Below are 20,967 nucleotides of genomic sequence, written 5' to 3'. Positions count from 1 at the left end.
TGCTCGTGTACGAGGGACAAACGGTAGAGAATCGAAGACAAGTAGAGTGGAACGGAAGGAGACGGAGTTTACTGCTTCATAACTCGAGCCGAGCACGGACAATCGTCCGTTGTGATTTCGGTTGCTATTTTGACTGCTCCGATCGTGGTGGGTGGCCCACCGACAACAGAACACTACCAGAAATATGCTACCTCGTAAACGAACGACCCTGCGTCGTGGCCGCGTTGCTAGCACGCGGTGTCTTTCTTCTCTTCGGTGTTTCCCCGTGTCCCTGCGTGCCAACGTTCCACGCGATTTCGACGAAATGGATCCTATGGTTGTCCTATCGTGGCACGAGTGCTTCCTCCAGGAAAAATCGTCGTCCGTATACATGTATACACGGAGCGTTGTCTCGATTAGTTTCGTAGCCTGTGCGCTACGTCGATCGATGGACACGTTCCCCGGAGAATACCACACTTTTCTCCCTCCGGCTCCGTAATAAATTTGTTCGAAGCAGTCTCGAAATCGTTGCGTAATAGCTATCGATCTTTCGTGCGGCGAATGTCGTTGTCACCGGACACTGGACAGGGTTGCCTTTTGTCTCGACAGCAATCAGACCGATGGACGAAGAAGCTCGTGCCACGAAAGAATGCCGGTCCCTTAACTAGCGAATACTTTCTGCTCGATACAAGAGTGCTATGCTAAGCGAACGCCGATTTTGCTTCGTTAACTGACCGTTGATATCCCTATAGTTTCTTAAAATTAAATGCAATCAACGTGCATGGATCGTGTTAGGATAACTTTGTTTTAATTTTCCGCGAACATTGCTTAAGTCGATTTAACGGATGGGGGAAACATTTTGCATGAAGAATATCGAGACTATAATTCTCGTAACTATGTGAGACGCCCTTTATCGTCGACCCACGCGACGCCAATCCGAAATGGACGAACTGCTGGTCAGCACGGAGGTTCAACCTCGCTTGTCAATTTTCCAACGTAACGTGTGCGCGTTTAAGCGCGTTAAGTCGTAGCGGCGGGGCAACGACGCGACGCTGGGATCCGCGCGTACACCACGCGCCGTTAAATCATCGGTTAACGCTCGCGCGTAATGCCGCCGCGAGAACCAGTGACACGCCTCGACCATAAAGGGCGACCCACGACCTGGACCAACAGCCTGCTAACGCCTCGCGATCACCAGCTTCGCGAGAATCCATTTTTACAACGATTCAGACGTTCATTTCGCTTCCTCTGATCGATGGAAGCGGTTAAAGAAATACGTTCTTAAAGGGTGTGTTTTTAAAAGGATCTTTCAAAGAATTCGATCGCTAAGGGTTAAGAAGTCAAGAAGCGAAACGAGAGTAGGCTCGTAGCGTGACATATTTGTATATCGTATCGCGAAAGAAACTTTGGTTCTCTCTCGAGAAAGTCAAGAAAGTCCTCTCGCGCGACGACGTTAAGCGAAATTGCACGCTGGAGACGCTGTGCCGGAGGAACGGCCTGCAGCGTTCGAGTTTGCTCGCGTCTAGATAGCTGATACGTGGCCGGAGGTGGAACGCGGGGGCTCGTAAAATGTGGAAAGAAGCAGGAAAAGGGTGTGTCGCGAGCTACTCGACGAACGTGGGAAGGGGTACCAAGTTCGACCGATACCCGGAGGAGGAAGCGGGAAATAATATTAACATAAGCTTTATCTAAATGTTAATACGAGGCGTTCGTAACGTCGAGCGTCACGCACGGAATTCCCAGAGTGTCGCGAGAGAATAGGACCGCGTCGTTGACTGTTCCTCGCTTTCTCTCTCTCTCTCTCTCTCTCTCAGCCCTCTTCACCCCATGGTTGTTCGTTTGTCGTTGGCCAGGGGATGGTTGGTGCCGCGGGCTCGAAAACGAACGCTTAAAAATGTAATAGCGAGGAGCCCCAGAATCGTCGGACGCGAAAACGACGACGCCGAGCCTCTTTATTTTCTCCATTATTCAAATATAAATGTAAATGTTGATACAAACGGATAGGTAAATGGAAAGAGAGAATTCAATTGTTCGACACTGAACACGCCGACAGCAGGGAGGCGCTCGACACGAAATTAGTTTATAAGGAAGCGAGCGGCGAGACGGGGGTAAAAAATATACGGTCAAAGAGAAAGAGGGATAGAGAGGTAGAGAGGGGTGGGGGCAGAGCGGAGGGAAAGAGGAAGGCGGGCAGACAGAGGGAACGGACGGGAGGTCGACGGGGATGCCGTCGTCGAGGTCCTCGCGAGAGGATTCCCCCGGGCGCCACTCCGGTCCTCTCGGCTATTCGAATTTCCGTTTTTTCCAGCGTTTATAACGCGACCGAGTATAATCGTTCATCGCGCTAGTTGGTCGGAACGGTGGTAGGAGAGTAATGTCCATCGGCGTCTGTTTCGTCGCGTCGGGAAAAAACTGGATGGAGAGTGATGGATATTTCTATTCATTCGCCGTCGTATCTGTACAGTCCCCGTGCTAATTGAGGAACGACGGTTAAAACAACAGGGTTTACAGGACGAGATAGGGTGTGTATCGGAAGAAAACAAGGCGCAATGCTATCGGTAGCTCGTCGACGCATTCCACGAGATTCTTGGCAGGAAAGAGGGTCCTGGTAATATCATCGGGTGTACACGGGGTTCTCCTGTTTCCCCCGACGTACATTGTTCTCGCCCCTCGACCCGGCATTGTGCCACGACGGTAGCGTAGTTCGTGGAACAGACCGAGTCGGGGTTGCAGTGATGCAGGGTGCATATGCGCTGATAGCTCGTAATGCCATCTCTAATTCCATGCAAGAGCCGATTTGATTTTGGTATTAAGATAAAGCGAGTCTCTTTTGCTCACTGCCGCCCCATCGCTGTCCCTCTGCCTCCGCCGACTCATTCCGGCTCCCCCGATTTACTCTCCGTTTCTATACCGACGATCACTTTCGGAACTCGAAATAATACGGGGGATGAATCCGAAACTTGAAACGCGATATCGATGGCTGCAATAACCACGTTACCGCTTAACCCCATCGGGACTAGAGAGAGTGCCGTTTCGCGATACACGCGCGTTTCGATACGAGCCAAAGATAAACGCGACCCGACTCGTCGCTCTAGCACTCGACGAAAGGAAACAAACAAACGCTCCAAGGACCGTCAGGCGGGGTTTCGTCGACGATGAGGGAATAAAGATGGATCGAGGGTATCAACAAAGGGAGAACATGGAAGATAGCGCGAAATCTTGCCGAGCGATCGAAGAAAAAGAACAAGCGTACAAGTCGGTGTTTCGTCGTGTGGAACGGCGATCGTGTCGACGACTCGTCTCGAACGATGACGAAGTGTTCGGCTAATCCTGTTCGATCGCGTGCCATAAGAGGGCGCGAAAATCCTCCGTGCGATCGCGTTTCGAACGACCCTCTCTTCCGCTTGGTCTGCGCCGGACGCAGCGCTGCTCCTCGCGCGATCAACCGCGAACGAATCTCGCGCGCAACAACCTGTCCGATTCTTTCGTTGATCGAACGCCTCTGCGTCCTCGCGACTGAACCCGATCTCGCCCTGTGTTTCGTTGCCGCATCGCGACGAGACTGCTCGATCGTTGCGATCTTTTCAGAAACCGTCCGACTTTACCGTGAATTCTAGGGATCCTTGTCCGATCAGTTCGTAGAGGATTGGAGGAGGAAGGGAATAAGAAAACGCCGGATTCTTAGAGGTCGCGTCGACATCGTTATTGGCGATGTGGTAGCCCGGGTGTGCCGGCGTGGCCGCGACCGCAGAGGTATCGGAGTGCGGCATGGCACGGGTCAACCGCAAACCGACAACGTCCACGCGCTCTCTCAGTCCTCTCTCTTGGTCGTCCGCGTTCTGCGGCTCCTTCGATAGAGGCCCGAGGCCGCACACCCTCACGCACACGATGCCCTCGACACGATGCGCCCGATGCACGCGCGTACTTACTTGCCGCTGCTCGCGGCTGTCTGACCCGAGTACCCTACTGTACTACTCGATAATTAGGGAATCTCGCGAATCAAAGGATACCCGAGTAAGACGAGGCACGTGCATAGCTTGGTAATTCGGTTTCGGTGGCGAGTTGTGAACACGGATCTATAGGAACGGGGCTGAACCGGTTTACGTAGGCCGAAATTCGTTGACCAGCACGGCGTTCAGGGCGGAAACGGGCGCGGCAGGTGCAACCCAGTAATTGCAAACGTTTGATATTTAATTATAATTTAACCGTGCGGCGCGGTGCGACGGGGTCTGTCCTCGGCGAATAACCCTCGTCGCAGCGTCGGTTCGATGGGATCTCCAGATCCTCTTGGAAACAAAATAATTCCCTAATTATTCTTGCCGCGGCTGGGCCACCGCGCAGCGTTCGCGTTGAGTTACGGCCTCGGCTTAATTACGTTATTAATTAGTCCTTGTCGCGGAACGACAACGGTGTGTCCAAAGTTTCCTCGTTCTTCGTCGCGGCTTGTCTCTCGACCCGATTTCGATACGAAGAAATAAGAAGACACGACAATCGACTTTCTCGATCGTTCATGACGACATCCGGCGCATGCGGCAAACTCCTTTTTCCTTTCCTTTTTTTAACCGCTCGACAAGACGATCGCGAACAAAGTGATTCCCGAGACGAGTGTCCGTGACAAAACTCTCACGGGAGAGGCCTCGAGTCGTATGTCGGCGTGAGTTTATGTATCGCGCGCGGGGATATCCCGAGCGAGCTGCTGTCCTGCTTATTATTTCGATCTGGACATGGTTTCGTTCGGACGCGTTAGGACTGCAGCGCGCTCGTAAAAGCCGCACTAGCCGCTCCGGACAGCCGAGAGTAAAAGAAACCGTTCGCGAGAGATACGCACGGCTGCTTTGTTATTTATTCCGTCGTAAGTCGTAAACGGGCCCGGGTGCGGATTTATCGTAGAAATATTAAAATGAGAGACACTGCTTTCGGCGTTTTCTCGGACACAGTCGGAGCCCTGTTGTTCGCCTTCATCGACAAAAAATTGACCACCGCCGACGCTTTACGAGTTGACGTATTTTATTCGAACCAAGCGGCGGTTAAGATTCCTTGTCTTTTGCTAGCTTTTGCCAAAGGAGATAGAAACGATAGATAGGAGATAGAGACGAACGCGTCAACGCCGAAACGTCCGTCTTTGGTTGGAAGAAATTCGCGAGAACGTCGTCGACTTGAAGTTTCGCGATCGAGCGCGTTCAGAATGTTACAATCCTCTCTCCCTCTTCTTGTTGGATAATCCGCGGTCCAAATTGGCAGGATTACTCGTTGCGAAGACTGGGCCACGTCCTCGAGATTGCCGGGATTACGCGGCTGTAACGCACGTCGAGCGTGCTCTGCGTTTCGCCTGCCACGCGCAAATACAGGTATTATCGGGTATTACAGCGAGTACGTATCGCGTGCGTGAAGGAATGTCGCGCCGTCTCGGCAGGATCTTTGTCACGCCATCTGAGAACCGTCTTTCGTTCGGCGCCACCGAGATCCGTCCCAGGTGAAACCCGTTAAAGCTCGTGCCTGCCGTTCATTCGTATTTATCTAACTCCTAAAACGAGAAGATCGCGAGTTGGTATTTGATTGGTATCGCGTGCTCGAGCTAGAGCAGAACGCCACCGGTAATAAACTCGCTCGGTACCTTTACGAGGGTCCCGAAATTGAAACTGGCGCACGAGCCAAGCGCGAACAGCTTCGGAAAAAATATTGCCCATCCTGGACAAGCCCTCGAGACATCTGCCTCGCGCGCTTACACGCTTCGTATTCGGATTAATCGCGCATCTGCACGGTCGAGTTCTCCTCGCCTTTGTCTTTCCGTTCGTCGATCCGATGAGACGATAATCATCGAGCAGTCGGACAAGGTTGCCGGAAGTCTGAGTCTCTTGGCGCGAGTCAGGTGTCGCGACGATTTCGGTAATTTTCTTAGCACCCCCGGTGCGACGCCTCCGACGAACTAGCAAGCTAATAAGCGGCCTACCTAGCCTCGCAACATAAATAAACGAGCCAAGCTGAAATCGTAATGTTCCCCAACGCGGCGTGGCATCGAAATTAAAATTAGCCTGGAAGATGGGTCGGCAGGGCGTGAAGGAGGAACCGGAAGGAGGAACGAGGAGAATGATCGCGAACAAGGGGGAGCAACAGAGAGGTCCGCCCCCGAGACGAATATTATGCAAAGCCGCGAGCAATAAAAATAACGTATTGCGACCGAGAGAAGCATAAGTTTTAATCCAATATTACTAAGATAAGTCTACCGAAGCCCACCCTCAGGTCGGAAGAGAAAGATTTCTTTTGTGTGTAACGCACCCCAACTTTACATCGTGGTTATTAGAAAATGCTCTCTCTCGATGCTGGCTCATCGCGTGAGGGGAGTTTTTCTTTCTCCTATCTCTCTCTCCTCCTCTTAATAGCCGCTCGTAAAGATCGCGGGATACGCGCTGTTACTCGGGAAATTTGCTCGGGCGCCACAGCGAGAAAAACTTTTTGAAATTTTTTCGCGTTGTTCGTTCGATGAAAGTCGATTCGGAGGAAACAACCGCGATGCGTGTTTGTCTACGGCACCTTTCTCTTCCCTTACTTTCCTACAAATTGCTAACATTTTTCAAACGGGTTCGTACGCTTTCTCGACCGGTGTTCGATGCCACCGCGTTCCTACGATTTCCTCCTACTATTTCCTTCTCGGGAAAACGCGACGAATACCGGGGAACGAACGTCAGTGCAAAGTTATGATCCATGGCGGCGCTTTGACATTCTTATTACTCTATTTCACGCAACTTTCTCGATGGACTGTATTACTCCCGTTCGACCCGGCCCGAGGAAGGAAGCACTAAACCGGCTGATGCTTTGTTTCTCGCTCGAGGAACGAGAACGAGCGTGAAAAGGAATAATATCTAGGGTGGTTGTGAGATACAGAGAGCGAGTGTGAGAGCGAGGGGACGTGCGGTGAAGAGAGAGGGAAACGGCCGCGCGCATCCAGACCCTCGCACGTTCTTTTCCACTCCGGGCGCGAAATCGGACAAATCCAATCTGACTGACGGGATTGCCGCGATCTATGGAGGAAGGGAGAATGAAGCGCGGGGTTCGTCCCGGCGGAAAGGAAATAATAGAGAGAAAGAGAGAAACTCTCGCGTCGGGCTCTGGTTGTGTCGACTCGACGCCCGTACGAGCCCTCGTAAAAATTTATAATTTGGAAAATACCATTCGCCGTTCTCGGATTTCAGCCAGGCAATCGAGTTTATAAAGCGAGAAATCGAAGGAACCCGGTCGATCTCGAAGCAGAGACGAAAAAAGAAAAAAAAAAAAGAGAAAATCGAGGGAAGGGGCGTCGACGACGTCGACGATAACGTCGAAAGACTTTTGACGAAAATTGAAGTCGTTGTTATGACGGGAATTGCCCGCGACGACGCTTTACGAGAGGGACGCACCCGTCGACGCTCGCAACTTTTCGAAAAAGATTCGGGGGATGAGAATCACGCTTTGTGTGCCCGCGCTTGTATACCCGCGTATGTGTGCGTACATGCGTCGTGAGGGAGAGAGACGCAGGAGAAAGAGGAGGAACGGTCGGACGATTACGGTCGCCAATGGCCAGAAAACCAGGGAAACGCGTAAAGGCGAAACTGACAATTAGAAGCCGAGCCACGAACGCTCGTATTATTCGTTATATCGTTTTACGACTTCGCGTTCGCTGCAAGCCGCGCCGCGTTAAGCGGTTTATAGTTTTTTTAATTGCCGAAGGGTGTTCCGTGTTACAAGTATGTAGAATCTCTCGCGACCATACAAGAAATCTGGATTATTCCGCTGGCTTGGCGACGTTCACATATATAAATCGGCTACGGATGCGTCGGACATTGGATCAAATTAGCGCGTGTAACGACGCCGTTGATGCTACTCGTGCGAGCAATCGTAAAAGCCTCGTTACAGTCGTAGACGTAATATATTTTGTTTCGACCATGAAATCTTTCCCACACGATTCGGTGTCAGGCCTAAGCCCGTTATAACGGCGTTGCTTAAAATTCTTCGAGTAGGCATTGTCCGGTAGGGGAAGTACTTGATATCGAAGCAGCGTGCGGGGCGATTGATGCAGATGTTGCGGGTATCAGTTAAACGCACGTCCGCGTAACGAGAGCTCATCTAGGGACATCCTTTAGTGGTTCGCAGAAAGACAATAGGAGAAACGTGAGTAACGCTGTACACAACGCGCACGCTCTGCGCTGACTGTGGAACACAGAAACCATGTAAAAAGATCTCACGGCAAAGAATGCAGCGTTTAAAGTATGGTACGAGTCGCTAGCACGGTTCGTTCTCGTTTCTCCTCGGCTGTGGCCTCAGGTTCCCGCGTTTTCGGGGAGAGTGTTTGAACGGCGCAGAACGGTAGCAGGATGCGATAACGCTCGAGCATCGTAATTCAAAGATAGCGCGTTGTTTAACAAGCAACAGTGGCTCCTTTGTCGAGTCGAGCGGTGCTGAGATCGGTGAAACGACCTGGCCTACGAATTCCACGCTACGATACAGCGAACGCGAGGAAAATCCGGAAGTGAAATAGCCGGGGCGGGAATGGAAGGGGGTAGAGGGGGAGTAGGAGGGAGAGAGGGGAAGAGGGTGGAAGGGAGGAGGAGGGAGCGAGAGCCGGTGGCCGTTTGGCCTGGAATCGTGTTCCGGTCGCGGTCGAGGCTCGATCCTCGCGAGCTTAACCCACATGCGACCGCGTGTATACACGCGTCGACAACTGCTGGCTGCAGCGCAACATCAGAGACCGTTTAATCCCGGAATGCCGAATACGAGAGAGCAGATCGTCGGCCCCGAGCGATAGATTTGGCCAGTATGCGAAAACGGGGTTGCAACCCTCCGCTCGAGAGTGCACCCTATCCCTCGCCGGGCCATTAATAATATACCCATATTGGACACAATTCACCTTGAAATTAACCGGCAGCCGATTGGTAAGCCCGAGCAAATTGACTTCGAAATTGACAATTTATAGTCGCTCGATTCCGGCCTCGCCTCTCCTCCTGCTCCTGCTGCTGCTCCTCCTCCTCCTTCCTTGTTTGTAATTCTCTCTCGTTTCTAGCACATCTTATTTTCCTTTCTCGCGAAGATCGATCGTGATAGCCGCCAGGGATGACGTACTCTCGAATTTCAACCATTACGAGTGATCGAGAGTCGTGTCGATGATTCGACGAGTCGCGGCAATTTACTCTCGTTTTTTCCTTTTCCTCTTGCGAGACGCCAGATGGATAAGTTTGTAACGAATGCGAAACGAATTTCGAACACACGTTTATCGGCGAGATCGAGAAACACGAAAGGCGAGAGTCTAGCTTTGCCTCTGTGATCCAAGGGACCAGGTCGTTCGATCCTTAAACGGCCCATCACGTAAGAATGGGTTGCAACTGTTCCTCGCGGATTGGGATTGGCTTTCTTTGTATATCTCCGTGCTTTTTCAGCCTCGTCGGATTCTTTTCTGTGCGTTCTCGTTTCTCGTCTCACCGAACGGTCGAACGAGGAGCCGCTTTTGCGGTGCAGCGATCATTAAGGCGGGGAATGATCGGATCAAAGCATAGCACCTGGCGCGATCATCGCGAATCCCACACGCGATACACGACCGGACGCGAATCGAGCGCAACGCGAACGTAACTTCTATCTAATCGATCGATCTGGATCGATTATCTGGCAGGTTCCAGAGGAGGATCGAGGAGGATCCCGAAGTAAGTCGTAGGTGTATTTATTTCGATCAGTAACCGATATAGTGCATTGCAAGTATACGCATAAGAACTCTTAAGAATCAGACACGTTACTTGTTCAGGATGCTTACGTGCCTATTCAGCTGCCGAATCGCCCAACGATAAAGATAGATTCCGTCAATTTCATCTACCGACAAGTACCGATAATCTTACAGTAGCCGTTCCACTCTGCTGGCCGTTGATTAGAATTTCCACGAATTCAAATTAACCGGAGAGTGGTTCTTGACGCAATCGCTACGACGATTATGCATCTCGAGGAATTTCTACGTTTCCAGTAGTTTTTATCGCGTGTGAGGCAGTTGAATGCTTGCTTGCAGTCTGTCAGCGATCTCTATCTAGATTTTTCAACCGCACGCAGGAAAAAGTTGGCGCCAAGAGGCGTGATCAATGCGTTAAGGTATCCTGCGCTTCGTATCCCGATAGGGGAATTAATTCCGCCGAGCCGAAACGAAATCTAGTAGCTACGGGGCTCCGTGGTTGTCGCAATAAGGCCGATTACTATCGATCCCCTTTTCTTCCTCGATCTCTTAGCCAACGATAGGTCACGATCACCTTATCCCTGCGAAATCATGCAACATCGGTTTCGCAAACACCTTTCCTCGATATCCGGTCGATTGTTTCAGACGAACCGTTTCTTCGATGTCCTCTACTTTCATCGTACGATCACACCTGGCTTCTTATCAAGGCGTATTTAATTAATTGCGTGTTTATTAAATCAGCCGAATTTGGGCCACGTATATCGAATCTTTTACAGATAAATCAGAGTCGTTACGCGAAGAAAGGACGGAACACGATTGCCCGTTCATTGCGACGCGACATTTTTCTTATTTCGCCGGTAGATTCGTACGCAAACAAGTACGCATTATACGGGTCTAAGCGTTCGAGAGTGCGTTCTTGTTTTCGGTGTAACCCGAAGCTAAGCGGTTTAAGAGATCAACGCCGTATAAACCGGCCGTCTGAGAATCGTCTGGAGATCTCGTGCGTGAGAGCTGGCAGAGAGACAGAGAGGGGCCAAACGGCGAGAAGAAGAGAGCACGATAAACGAGAACGAACTACGAAGAATGGAGAACGAAAGAGGACGAGTCGGAGAGTGGGAGGGCGCCAGGGAGGCGAAGAACGAAGATCGAGAGATCGAGTGCCTCTGGAGGAAGAGAGCGGAAAAAACACCCCGTAGGAGCGATAGAGGAGGGGGTGCAGAGTCGAACGCAGAACGAGGACGAGGAAGACCGTGGGCAACGCGAAGAGGTAAAGCGAGAGGGCAGGCAGAAAGACGGGATGAAAAATTAGATTTACAAATCTGTCCTGACTACTATGAGATTGCTCGCTTACCAAGCAGAGATTCTCAACCCGGCCGGGCTTTTCGTAGCGTCTCTGTCACCGGGTATAAATATCGAGAGGACTGGTCCTCTTCCTCCTCCGCCGTGCTTCAATTTTCGTTCCTTCTCTTTGCTTCATTTTCGTCGCCACGTTGCTACCCGTCCTCCACTTGTCAACGACGCGACGCTCTCGTCGAACGAAATCGTTTACGCTCCGCTGCCAATGGCTGCATCCTACAAAGGGTGCCGTCGGCCCAGCAAGTTTATCGGTTAAATTTGAAACGGATTCCGAAATGAAACTGACGCGAGTCGTCCGTACGAACAAAGTCGGTCGGAGTCGCGGTTGAGTACCACTGGAAGAATATAGCCGCTATATCGGGAACGGAGGAAAGGATCCTGCCACGGTAACAACGAGTCGCAGTCTCAGTCTCAGACCCGGCGAAAGCAAAAGCTCGAATCACGCGTGTACGCGTATGTACACTTTGCGCGGCATGTGTCCGTGGCTGGTGTGTATATGGAAGCGCCTCTCCGGCGCCTGCCGCCTATGAAAAATGAACGTTTCTGCCAGCCGCGGTATCTACTCCGAACCATCCTGTGAGATCGTTCCGCGTCAGATACTTTTGCGCGCAATTCGCGACACGCTGCTTGCGGCTAGTCGCTTCTATTCTTCCCGACCGTCGCCGATTTTCCGATCGTTGGCGAGAATCGGTGTATATAGGTGCGGAATATTCCCGCGACCCCTCTTTGAAACCGCGTCCAAGGAGAATAATCGAGTCTTCGAGACACGATAAGTTACGCAAATGCAGGCTGTTTGGCCCGTTCCATCGCCTCTCGCGCACCTTTATCTTCCCCTCTGCTAGATTTATCGCGGCAACGTCACTACGTATTAGCCGCTGGTATCTCGTGACTCGTAGCCACGCTCGCTCGCGACCACGCGCGGCCCCGCACAGATCGCGAGAAGGTGAACTTCATTCGGCTGCAGTCGGCCGAGAACCAGTTCTCGAAACGTGGCAGCATTCTAGATACAGTCTAATCGACACTTGTAGCGACCAGAGCTTGGTCATCGAGTTTCATTCGAGCGTTTCCTCTCTTCCTTCGAGATCGATGAATCTCGAGATCGGAGCCGGGGGACCGGCCGAAGAGTCATCGTTTCGCGAGAAAAGACGCTCATTTTGTTCGCATGAAAAGCGTTCGCGTTATTTCTTCGTACTAATATTCGTCATATTCATGATCCAGTATCGGATATATTATACTGGAAACGTCTTTTCTCGTGACGTAATCGAACAACTTACGACGAGAGTCGTAAGCTCGACGATCGGGGTAAGACATTACCTCGATGACAGGTGTCTCTAACCACAGTAACTCTCTACCACTGTACAGCTCCAGGCCAGGAAGACCACCGAAGAGAGCTTCCGTCGGTCTGAGTCTCGCAGCCAGCCACCTGGCCGCCGCGACCGGTCACCACCCCCAGCATTCTCTCAAGAAGCACCGAATGGACAACGGCGATTACTACGAGAACGGGCATTTGGGTAAGTCTCGTTACACTTCCTTTTGTTCAAACAGCCGCTCGTAAGCGTCACCGACGCTCGATCGATAGGCCCGCTCGACGGCTGCTTACGATTCTGGTTACGACCGTGCGAACGACTTTTTAGCCATTCGAGGCCTGTCCCGTGTCTCGGGTCTTCGAGACGTTCGTATTTCACGCCGCGTGTCGTGTCCTTTCTCTCGATAACGCCACGTTTTATGGAGACGCCGCGGATTTAGCGACAACATTGTGCCACGATGTTGTCGGCTGGCTAGTCGTCCATTCGAACGTTGTTCAACGACCGTGAACAACGAGACGCGTTGAAAGGCCGCGAATGATCGAAGAGGAAACTTTTACAACGTGAAAAATGCGCATTTTTTGGATTAATCGAGTACGTTAGTGCGCGAGAGTCATATCGAAGATGACATCGTCGCAACGATCAACGTCGAAAGCGCGGAGAAAAGGGACGAAATCGTGGAATAGGTAAAGCGATACAATCGCGTAGATACGTAGCCCTGGTACCAGGGGCACGCACTTGATTACTGCCATCCGTATACGCGCCGGGCCACGGTGACCCTACCGATCAATTAATTAGGGGAATCAAACACACTTGGAGTGAGCAAATTAACTGCAACTGCACCGTCGTGTTGCGGCCTGTGGTGGCGGTTGCCGATGTCGATATTGCATCGATGTACTCGTACCTTCAACAGCTTCTCCTCGCCGTTCCTAAATCTTCTTATTGTTTAGATGCATCACCTCTCCGCCCGATCCTTGTCCTCTGCCTTTTCCACGATAATGGCAAAAGGTTGTAGCGCATGACGCTAATTAACGTTCTTAAATTATCGTAACGTTTCGCAAGAGCGGTTATTCGGTCTTCGAAAGCGGTAAACTCTAGGCAAAGTCGGATCGTAAAATCGCGTCGAGCCGCGTTCGGAAATTGGTTAAGCAAATAATCGCGAATACGCCGGCCGTTCAATTTTACGGGCAAATACGTTTGACGGTGCAACGTTAATGAATTAATGCCACGCGGACGAGCGCAAGCACGAACGCAGTTGCAGAACTGTACGATCGCAGCCGGGGTAAACGTTGAAACGGCGAGCAATTAATTACGAGCCCGCGGTAATTGTATAATTGTTTTACGATTGGATCCCCTTTCTGGGTACGATTGATCGCCGCAGCTGCCGCGACCCGTTTCCTTTTAACTTTGTCGCCGCGCTCGTACCAAGGATGCGGCCCCCGCTTCGGACCGACACAACGTCGGACGATTCGCTTGTTACACAGCAGCCTCGTAAAATGGGAATCGTAAACATCCGTGTGCCGCGTATTCGTCGCGAGTCTTTAATCTCCGCGTGTTGTAAAAAGTTACGTAGTTTTTCTGCCGTTCAAGGAACTTCGATCCTTTCATTCCTGAATGTTCCAATCAACCACGGTTCGTTTTTTTTCCTTGTAGAAACGCGGGTAAAAAGCGCCAGGAACGTAGATACAGTTACATGATATAGTAAAAGTTACAAAAGTGTACGCGTTTAATCGTCGAACAAATGGAAAGTTATCGGAGACGCGATCGCACACCCAGAAGCACGCGTTCGTGCGACTTTTGAGCCGAGGATTATCTTCCGCGAACCATCCCTTATAATATCAATTTACCGCGAGAGGAGCGAGGATCCAGCGTGACGGGCTCTACGGTATCGGCGCTCCTTCGGCTCATCGGGAAGAACGAAGGCCGCGAGTAAAGCTGAAAAAACAAAGAGACGAGAAGAGGAGAGAGCGTAAAAAAAGGTGGAAGCAAAGAGTATGGAGAAGAACGCAGGAAGAGAGAGTGCGAGGCGAAAGCAACACGTACCGGGAGAGCGGCGTGGCTCGCGTACAGCGGATTTTTTTCAATTTGGACCGGTAGGCGAGCGCCACTTGCCATAACGCAATTAATAAACTCAACGAGCGAGATCCGATCCCGATAGCGGCGGCGTAACATCCATTCGGGACGTAGCGGGCACAATGGCCGGCACAATGGCCGTGTATACGTGCACCCAACGCTCGGTACAGCCAGGACGGCCGATACGCATCTATGTTGTCTCTACAAAATTAAAACCCATGAGAAAAATAAATAGCCGGAAGGGAAGAGCAGGGTAGGAAGCGAGGAGTTCGAGATGCAGAGAGAGAGAGAGGGAGGGAGGGAGAGAGAGAGATGGGAAGAGAAAGAGAGCAAAGCGGTAACGCGAGCGGGGGTTGCTTGGCTTAGGTTAACGACGTGTGCGCGCCGTGTGTGCAGGAGAGAGCCTCTCTTTCTCCCTTCGGATGGATGGGAAGCCGCGTAGCTCGCGCCTTCTGGCCGGATTCGCGGCTTACGGTAGCTCGCTCTCTCCATTTGCCACGATCGTTTTTCGATGAAACTATTCCCGGAGCTGGAACTATTAGGCTAGGCTGCGTAATAAACTAATGACTATCGGCTAACGTCGAGCCGTTCGTGTGCGTTTCTGCCCTCGGTAATTATTTAATGCATCGATTACCGAAATAGCATTAATCAAATTGGCCGGCCGCTATTTATATTATATGACCTAATGCACGGCGAATCGTATATTAATGCGCAAACTAAGTAAATTATCCAAGCATCCGCGTTTACGCGGGGAACGTGAATTTCCCTTCTTCCACCTCGAGAGACCCTGAGTGATTCTGGTCGCGTGTATGCGAACGACCGGCACGGATCGGCGTTGCGCGGATCGACCGATTTCAGAGCGGGAATATATCGGTGGCACTTGGAAGCGGCGAATCGTCGATAGTCGGTGGCGAAACACCGCGAGCAGACGAGTCGCGAATGGGTGCGAATCGGTGGAGGCGAGGGCGAACAGAGAGGAAGAGCGGTGGGTGTCCGGGCGGATACAAGAGAGGGGCGACGCCGAGTGGGTGGCGGGGTTGGTTCGGCCGGTCGCGGCTGCAACGACGCTGTACTGGCGAGCGAATGCTCATAAAAGCATTGATTAACTGTTGCCGGTCGTAGGTCAGCCAACGCGGCTGGCTCGTGTACCAATAAAACCCGGTTAATAGGGGGTCGACGTCGCTTCGATATCGCGCCATCGACCGTTCTATTCCGTTCCATTCCGTTCGCAGGTCTCCTTTCGCAGCGACGATTTTCACACTCCGAAAATCGAGCCCAGTCGAAGGTTAGTCTCGGAAAGCCACGAATTTGCGGTCGAAATACCGAGTCGGATCGCGTATCGGCGCAAAGTAATTAACGAGTCAGAGCAAGGGAATCTCTGGCGGAAAGGCGGACGATGGCTAGCGTCGCCTGATCAGAGGTTCTCGCCGGGCAACGATTCGGCTTTAAAGATACAAATGGTCGGGGGTGGATGTTGCCGTACCAGCGACGAGAACCACTGGCTTAGGTGGAATTTTCAGGCTGCGGTTAGAAATTACGCGCGGGGCAGAGGGTCGTGGCTACGAGGGACGCGAAACCGAAGCCAAAACCGAGCGGTCCGGAGATTCGACACGAAAGTGAAATAATCCTCGCGATTAAAGCGATAATAACGCTCCGCGAGATTATTACACGGTCCGAGTTTCAACGATACGAGGGGAGACGCGATACGATATTTTCGTTTCACAGGCCGTTATGATTTTCTGCCCCCGCGATATTTTATGCCGTGTATTTTCTCGTCCATCGAGGACGATTATTCTCGCGCGAAGCGGAGGTGAGATTCGGGACGGAGACAAGGACGAAATGGTGGGAGAAGCGAGTTCCGCGCGAGACAGAGTAACAAAACGCCGGTGAATTAAACCCGTTCGTTGCTGCAACATCGTTCTGCGTGGCACGACGCCGTAAATCAGTCGGGCCAGGAATTTTCGCGTTTCGCTGGTTTTTGCCTCGTAACGAAACACTTGCATGCTCCAGCCAAATGAAGACGTTAAGCGGCGACGCAGGAGAAAAAGTAGGCACGGCCTCGCTGCAGGGAGTTCGCCGGATGAACCGTGTTTGCTTTAACGCTCGGAATGTGGAACGAACCCGGTCATGTTCTGTCTTTGCGACTTGAAAAACTCGAAATTGTCGTGCGACCGAGCGGTACCATTCTCTCCCCCTTTTATATTCGACTGCGTTATGGGTCGTGCAATTGCGATAACCCGCCAGTTGCTCGTGCGTAAAAGATCGTCGCATTCGACCCTCGCTGCGAACAAGCTGACGCGCATCCTACACTGTCGCGCCATAAATCGCTCGCGAGACAACGTGGCCGGTTTTAGTACGACTTAATTACCGTGCTCCACGCGTCGTTTAATCGGCCGTTTCATCTCGCGGAGGCCGCGCGTCGCCCGATTCAGCGTGAATCGAACGAGTTTCGGTACGTATGTATATACGTTCGCGTGCCACGGTAGTCAACGGACGAACAAAGTCCGGAGAAGGTGGATTCACGCGGGTTGCGACTGTCCTACGAGCGTACGCGGGCTTTTTAGGAGAGTGATGGCAATTTCCTGCGGTTAAAACCGAGGCTAATTGCTTCAAAAATCTGTACTAATTTGCCGGCCATTCCGGCACGGCGATTCGGGGGAGGGGGGGGCGGCAGGTTGGCTGGTTGGCCGTCGGTGTTCGCCCGGCACCGGGGTGATGGTGGTAGTCAACAATTTACTCGTTAGCGGCCGGCGAGTGCCGCGCCGCTCAATTAACTCGCGAATCAACGAGCGGGCCGCTTTGTCCTCGAGCGAACGAGCATAGCGCGCGCTCTAGCTCGCTCGTTCGTGTATTTTTATAATTTGCGCGGCCCTCGTGACCAACAAACCGGCGGAAATGCGTGAAACAACGGGCTAGGCCAACTGTGGGGGGTGGAGAAAAAAAAAACAGCCACGCACACGTATGCGCGAGCATATACACGCGCGCGCATCTACAAACGAGCGGAGGGAGAACAACGCGAAAAAAAGCGCGGGGGAAATGAAAACCGACACCACGGATCGTGGCTTGTTTTCTGCCGGCGGAACCTCCCCCTCGACACGGGGTAAATGTCTACTTTCGAGGGCGGTCGACCGGGCCGGTTGCTCGTTTACACGGGCACATGTCAAAGGTCCTGGTTACGCGTGTACCCACGCAAACGAGCCGCGGTTTTTTGCCGCGCTATTTATTTTCTTTTCATTTCCGTTCTCGTTCGGGCTGAAAGCGCTGGTAACGAGCGTTAGCGCCACTCGTTCGACTACAACCGGGACACGGCTGCCTTTAAATCGCTCAACACTCGATATTCGTGAGGCGCATGCAACACGCACAAACCTAACTCTGCTTACGATACAAACTTCGAAACGCTTAACCGCGTGGAGAAATCGAAGCGTACGAGGAAGGAGGACTGACAGAGACAGAGACAGACAGAGAGAGAGAGAGAGAGAGAGAGAGAAAGAGAGGGAGAAAGAGAGAGAGAGAGAGAGGGATTGTAATGCCGAACTGTGGCAAAACTCGGAGTAGAACGATCTGGATTCAAGCGGAAACGCTTAGGGTCGTACGAAATCGACGTTGCGCTTCTAGTTCGGGATCGTGGATAATACAAATCCCGGTAGGCATTGCGCGATAAAGGAAACCGGTATCGAGCGCCGCCTCCGTCTCTTTCGCTCTCTTCCCACTCTTTTTTCCACGAACCTCTCTTTCTCTCTCTGCCTCAACGCCTCTCTTCGTCGCTCTACAACTCTCGATTCGCTCGATCCCCGGCACTACAGGCAACTGGGCAGGTTTACCTTCAGCGAGTGCACAAAAGTGCCCCGATCCAGCTTCTGGGCCCAGCCAGTCGGAAGATATTAATAACAAAATATGATATAATGGGAGCATCCCCGGCGAAATACAATACAATGTTTATGCAGAGGATTAACCGATGTTACGAGCACGTGAAAAAGTATCGACCGGCGAGCAGCGAGAGAGATACGGGGCCGTTGGTCCGAGCGGACTATTGCAACGCTGTCCAAGTTCACGGGCCGAGCCAACGGGCAGATGTGCCTCCGAGAACGCACGGGTCCCGGGCTCGATCCTTGGTTTTGATTACCCCGCGGGAAAGATTTACCTTCCAGATTAGCTCCGGCATCGATTTTTCGAAGACCCGATTGCCAAACGTAAACGGTTCGCTTCTCGCTCTCCTTTTTGACGCGTCCACGATCCATTTCGTTCGCTTCAGAAATAACAACTGCGTTGATCGATTCGAATGCGTTCGTTGGAATTACAGTTTATCGCAGAGTTCAGCGACTGGTAAATGAAGTTGATCGATTTCGCAAGAGCTTCGAGCAACTGCGGCAAAAGATGTAAGCGTTACGGGAATCATATGGATATGGAACAGCGTTTCGCAACAAAGTCGCAACGTGGAAGATTTTAGAGAATATCGGCGCCACTGTTCGTGACCGGGACGAAAGGGATTCCCAAAAAGGTCTGAAAAAGGAGTCCACCGGCGGCGAATCGGGCGCGATAAAACCAAAGGTTTCGTGCGTATCATCATCATTTCCGAAATAAAATATGCGTCCCTCTTTCTTCGGGTGGAGTTGCGTGCCGAAGCCGTGGTCGCGCGGTGAAATCCAAAATCCGCGCCGGCGGCTATGCGATCGCGTATGCCTGCTCGGAATAGATAATTTCGCGAACGATGCAGCCCGCGCGATCGTATCTAATTTTATAAATTCGCGGTACCTCGACTGGTTGGTGAAGACAACGCGGGATATAGAGAATCTAGCGCTGAACCGAACCTGTCGAAGAATAGCTGGCAGGAAATGAAAAACGGAGATGGCGTTTGCGACAGCGTCGAAGCGGATCACGATGACGTTGCCGAAGAGGCAACGACGGGCGACGAAGCAAGAAGAGCGCGCGAAAGGAGTAAAAAAGGCGGGTGGTGGAGGTGGTGGAGGAGCAGCGGGAACGAAGATGCGAGACAACCGACTACAAACCACGAGGAGTGTAAATAATACTAAGGCTGATTGTGGGCGTGGCTGACAGAACTCTAAAAACCTTCGACTATATATCAAAAGGTTTACTGCCCTCGGATGATGCTCGTATCCGAGGAGACCCTGGAAGAACAAATACTGGACTGCTCTTTCGCGAGGAGACGCGTGGTAGGCAGCCAGTCGAAAAAGGCCCAGGAACGAAAGGGACGAGAGATAGGGTTAGGGTCGGGAAGGAAGCTGGACGTCCGACTAGCCGGATCTTATCGTCGTTAGGACGCTTCGCGAGAATGATCAAACGTATCTTATGCCTCTTCATCCTTCTTTCGTTACTCGTAAGGTAGCTTACGTCTCAATATCGCAAAATATCTTCCGTCCTATCTTCCCGGTCGTCCAGTGTTTTCGTTTCAATACCAACCCCTCTACTTTGCTACCGATCAACGGAAAGGCGATCGATGCGTCCCGATGACATCGTGAAAACGTCCCGCGAAGGAACGAAATATCAGCGGAACGGTGTTCGCGGCTGTCTCGTGCGAGGCAGCGAGCTACGTCTCAATACGGGCAAGCGATTAAGAAGAATGGGTGTGGTGAAAGAGGAAAGCGAGGAAAGAAGAGCAGGGAAGGAAGGAGGAGCGAGGAGGAGGTATACATAGTCATGGCATCCACTCTCTCCTCGGTTGTTTCCAGACTGGACGCAGGGAGCTACCTCGATGGCTGCCCGCCTGCCTGCCTGTCTGCCTGCCTGTGCTCGCCTGCTCGCCTGTTCGCCTGGCTGGCTGGCTGCTTGCCTGCCCGCTTGCCTGCTAGCCCGGCTTCGAGTCTCTCGATTACTTGAAAAACCGGATTCCTCCTGCGCGAAACTGTGTTTCCCGTCTCGTGTTTATGTAGCAATACACGTCGATGGAACAATGTTGGATGGGATGCACGTGCATGCAGCGGGCTAACGGGGTAAGCGCGTACGCGAGAATCCAGCTCCCGATCGGGATCACGAATCGATGACACTGTCGGAGAATGCCCGAGGAATGGGTGACGGTCCGGTGGCACGCTGTTCAAGGAACAAAAGATGCGCGGCACAGCGAAGAAGAGGCGAAGAAGACGCGGAGAAGATGCGAGGAAGAAGCGAAGGAGGGATGGTGTGGAAAGTACTTAAAGGGCCACGATGTCATCGGCCGTAGCCGGAGGGTCGGTGTTCGAGGGTTAAATCCAAGGGTTTTGAGGGAGTCGGTGTCGAGGGTAAACATATACATACCTAAGCGCAAATAACGCGCGTTGTCGGAGTTCGTGGCCGAGCATCGAGATATGAAGACAGGGAGAAAGGGAGTCGGTGGATTTCTTCGTCGTTTGGTAGGAACAATGGCGGTAAGCAGAGGATCCGCGGACAAAGGGCAAATTTTCCGAATAATTTCACGATGCCTCGTCTCGGTGGTCATTCGAGCAGAGGGAGAGCGGACGGTTTTTTGGCCCGTACGACTACTGTTGGCCGAAGAAAGGAAAAGTACAAAGGAAAATGAAAGTTGAAACTATGCACTGGAAGACAGAGATGGTCATAGGGTGTATCGATGGCGTCGAACGT

General features: G+C 52.0%; 1 protein-coding gene across 7 annotated transcripts in view; it reads left to right on the top strand.

Moving 5' to 3' along the window:
• The window catches only part of LOC117212306 (dachshund homolog 2), a 143,866-nt gene that overhangs the window by 43,112 nt on the left and 79,787 nt on the right, over positions 1–20,967 (top strand). For 6 of the 7 annotated variants that reach the window (XM_033457002.1, XM_033457001.1, XM_033456998.1 and 3 more), the window contains exon 2: positions 12,380–12,528. In XM_033457002.1, the coding sequence (XP_033312893.1) occupies positions 12,380–12,528 (149 nt within the window). The remainder of the gene's footprint in view (positions 1–12,379; positions 12,529–20,967) is intronic. The other variant, XM_033456997.1, reaches the window with a different exon arrangement.

This window comes from Bombus bifarius, unplaced genomic scaffold (genome assembly GCF_011952205.1).
Source record: "Bombus bifarius isolate JDL3187 unplaced genomic scaffold, Bbif_JDL3187 scf7180000008288, whole genome shotgun sequence".
Lineage (NCBI taxonomy): Eukaryota > Metazoa > Arthropoda > Insecta > Hymenoptera > Apidae > Bombus > Bombus bifarius.
This window is presented reverse-complemented; position numbering and strand designations above follow the sequence as displayed.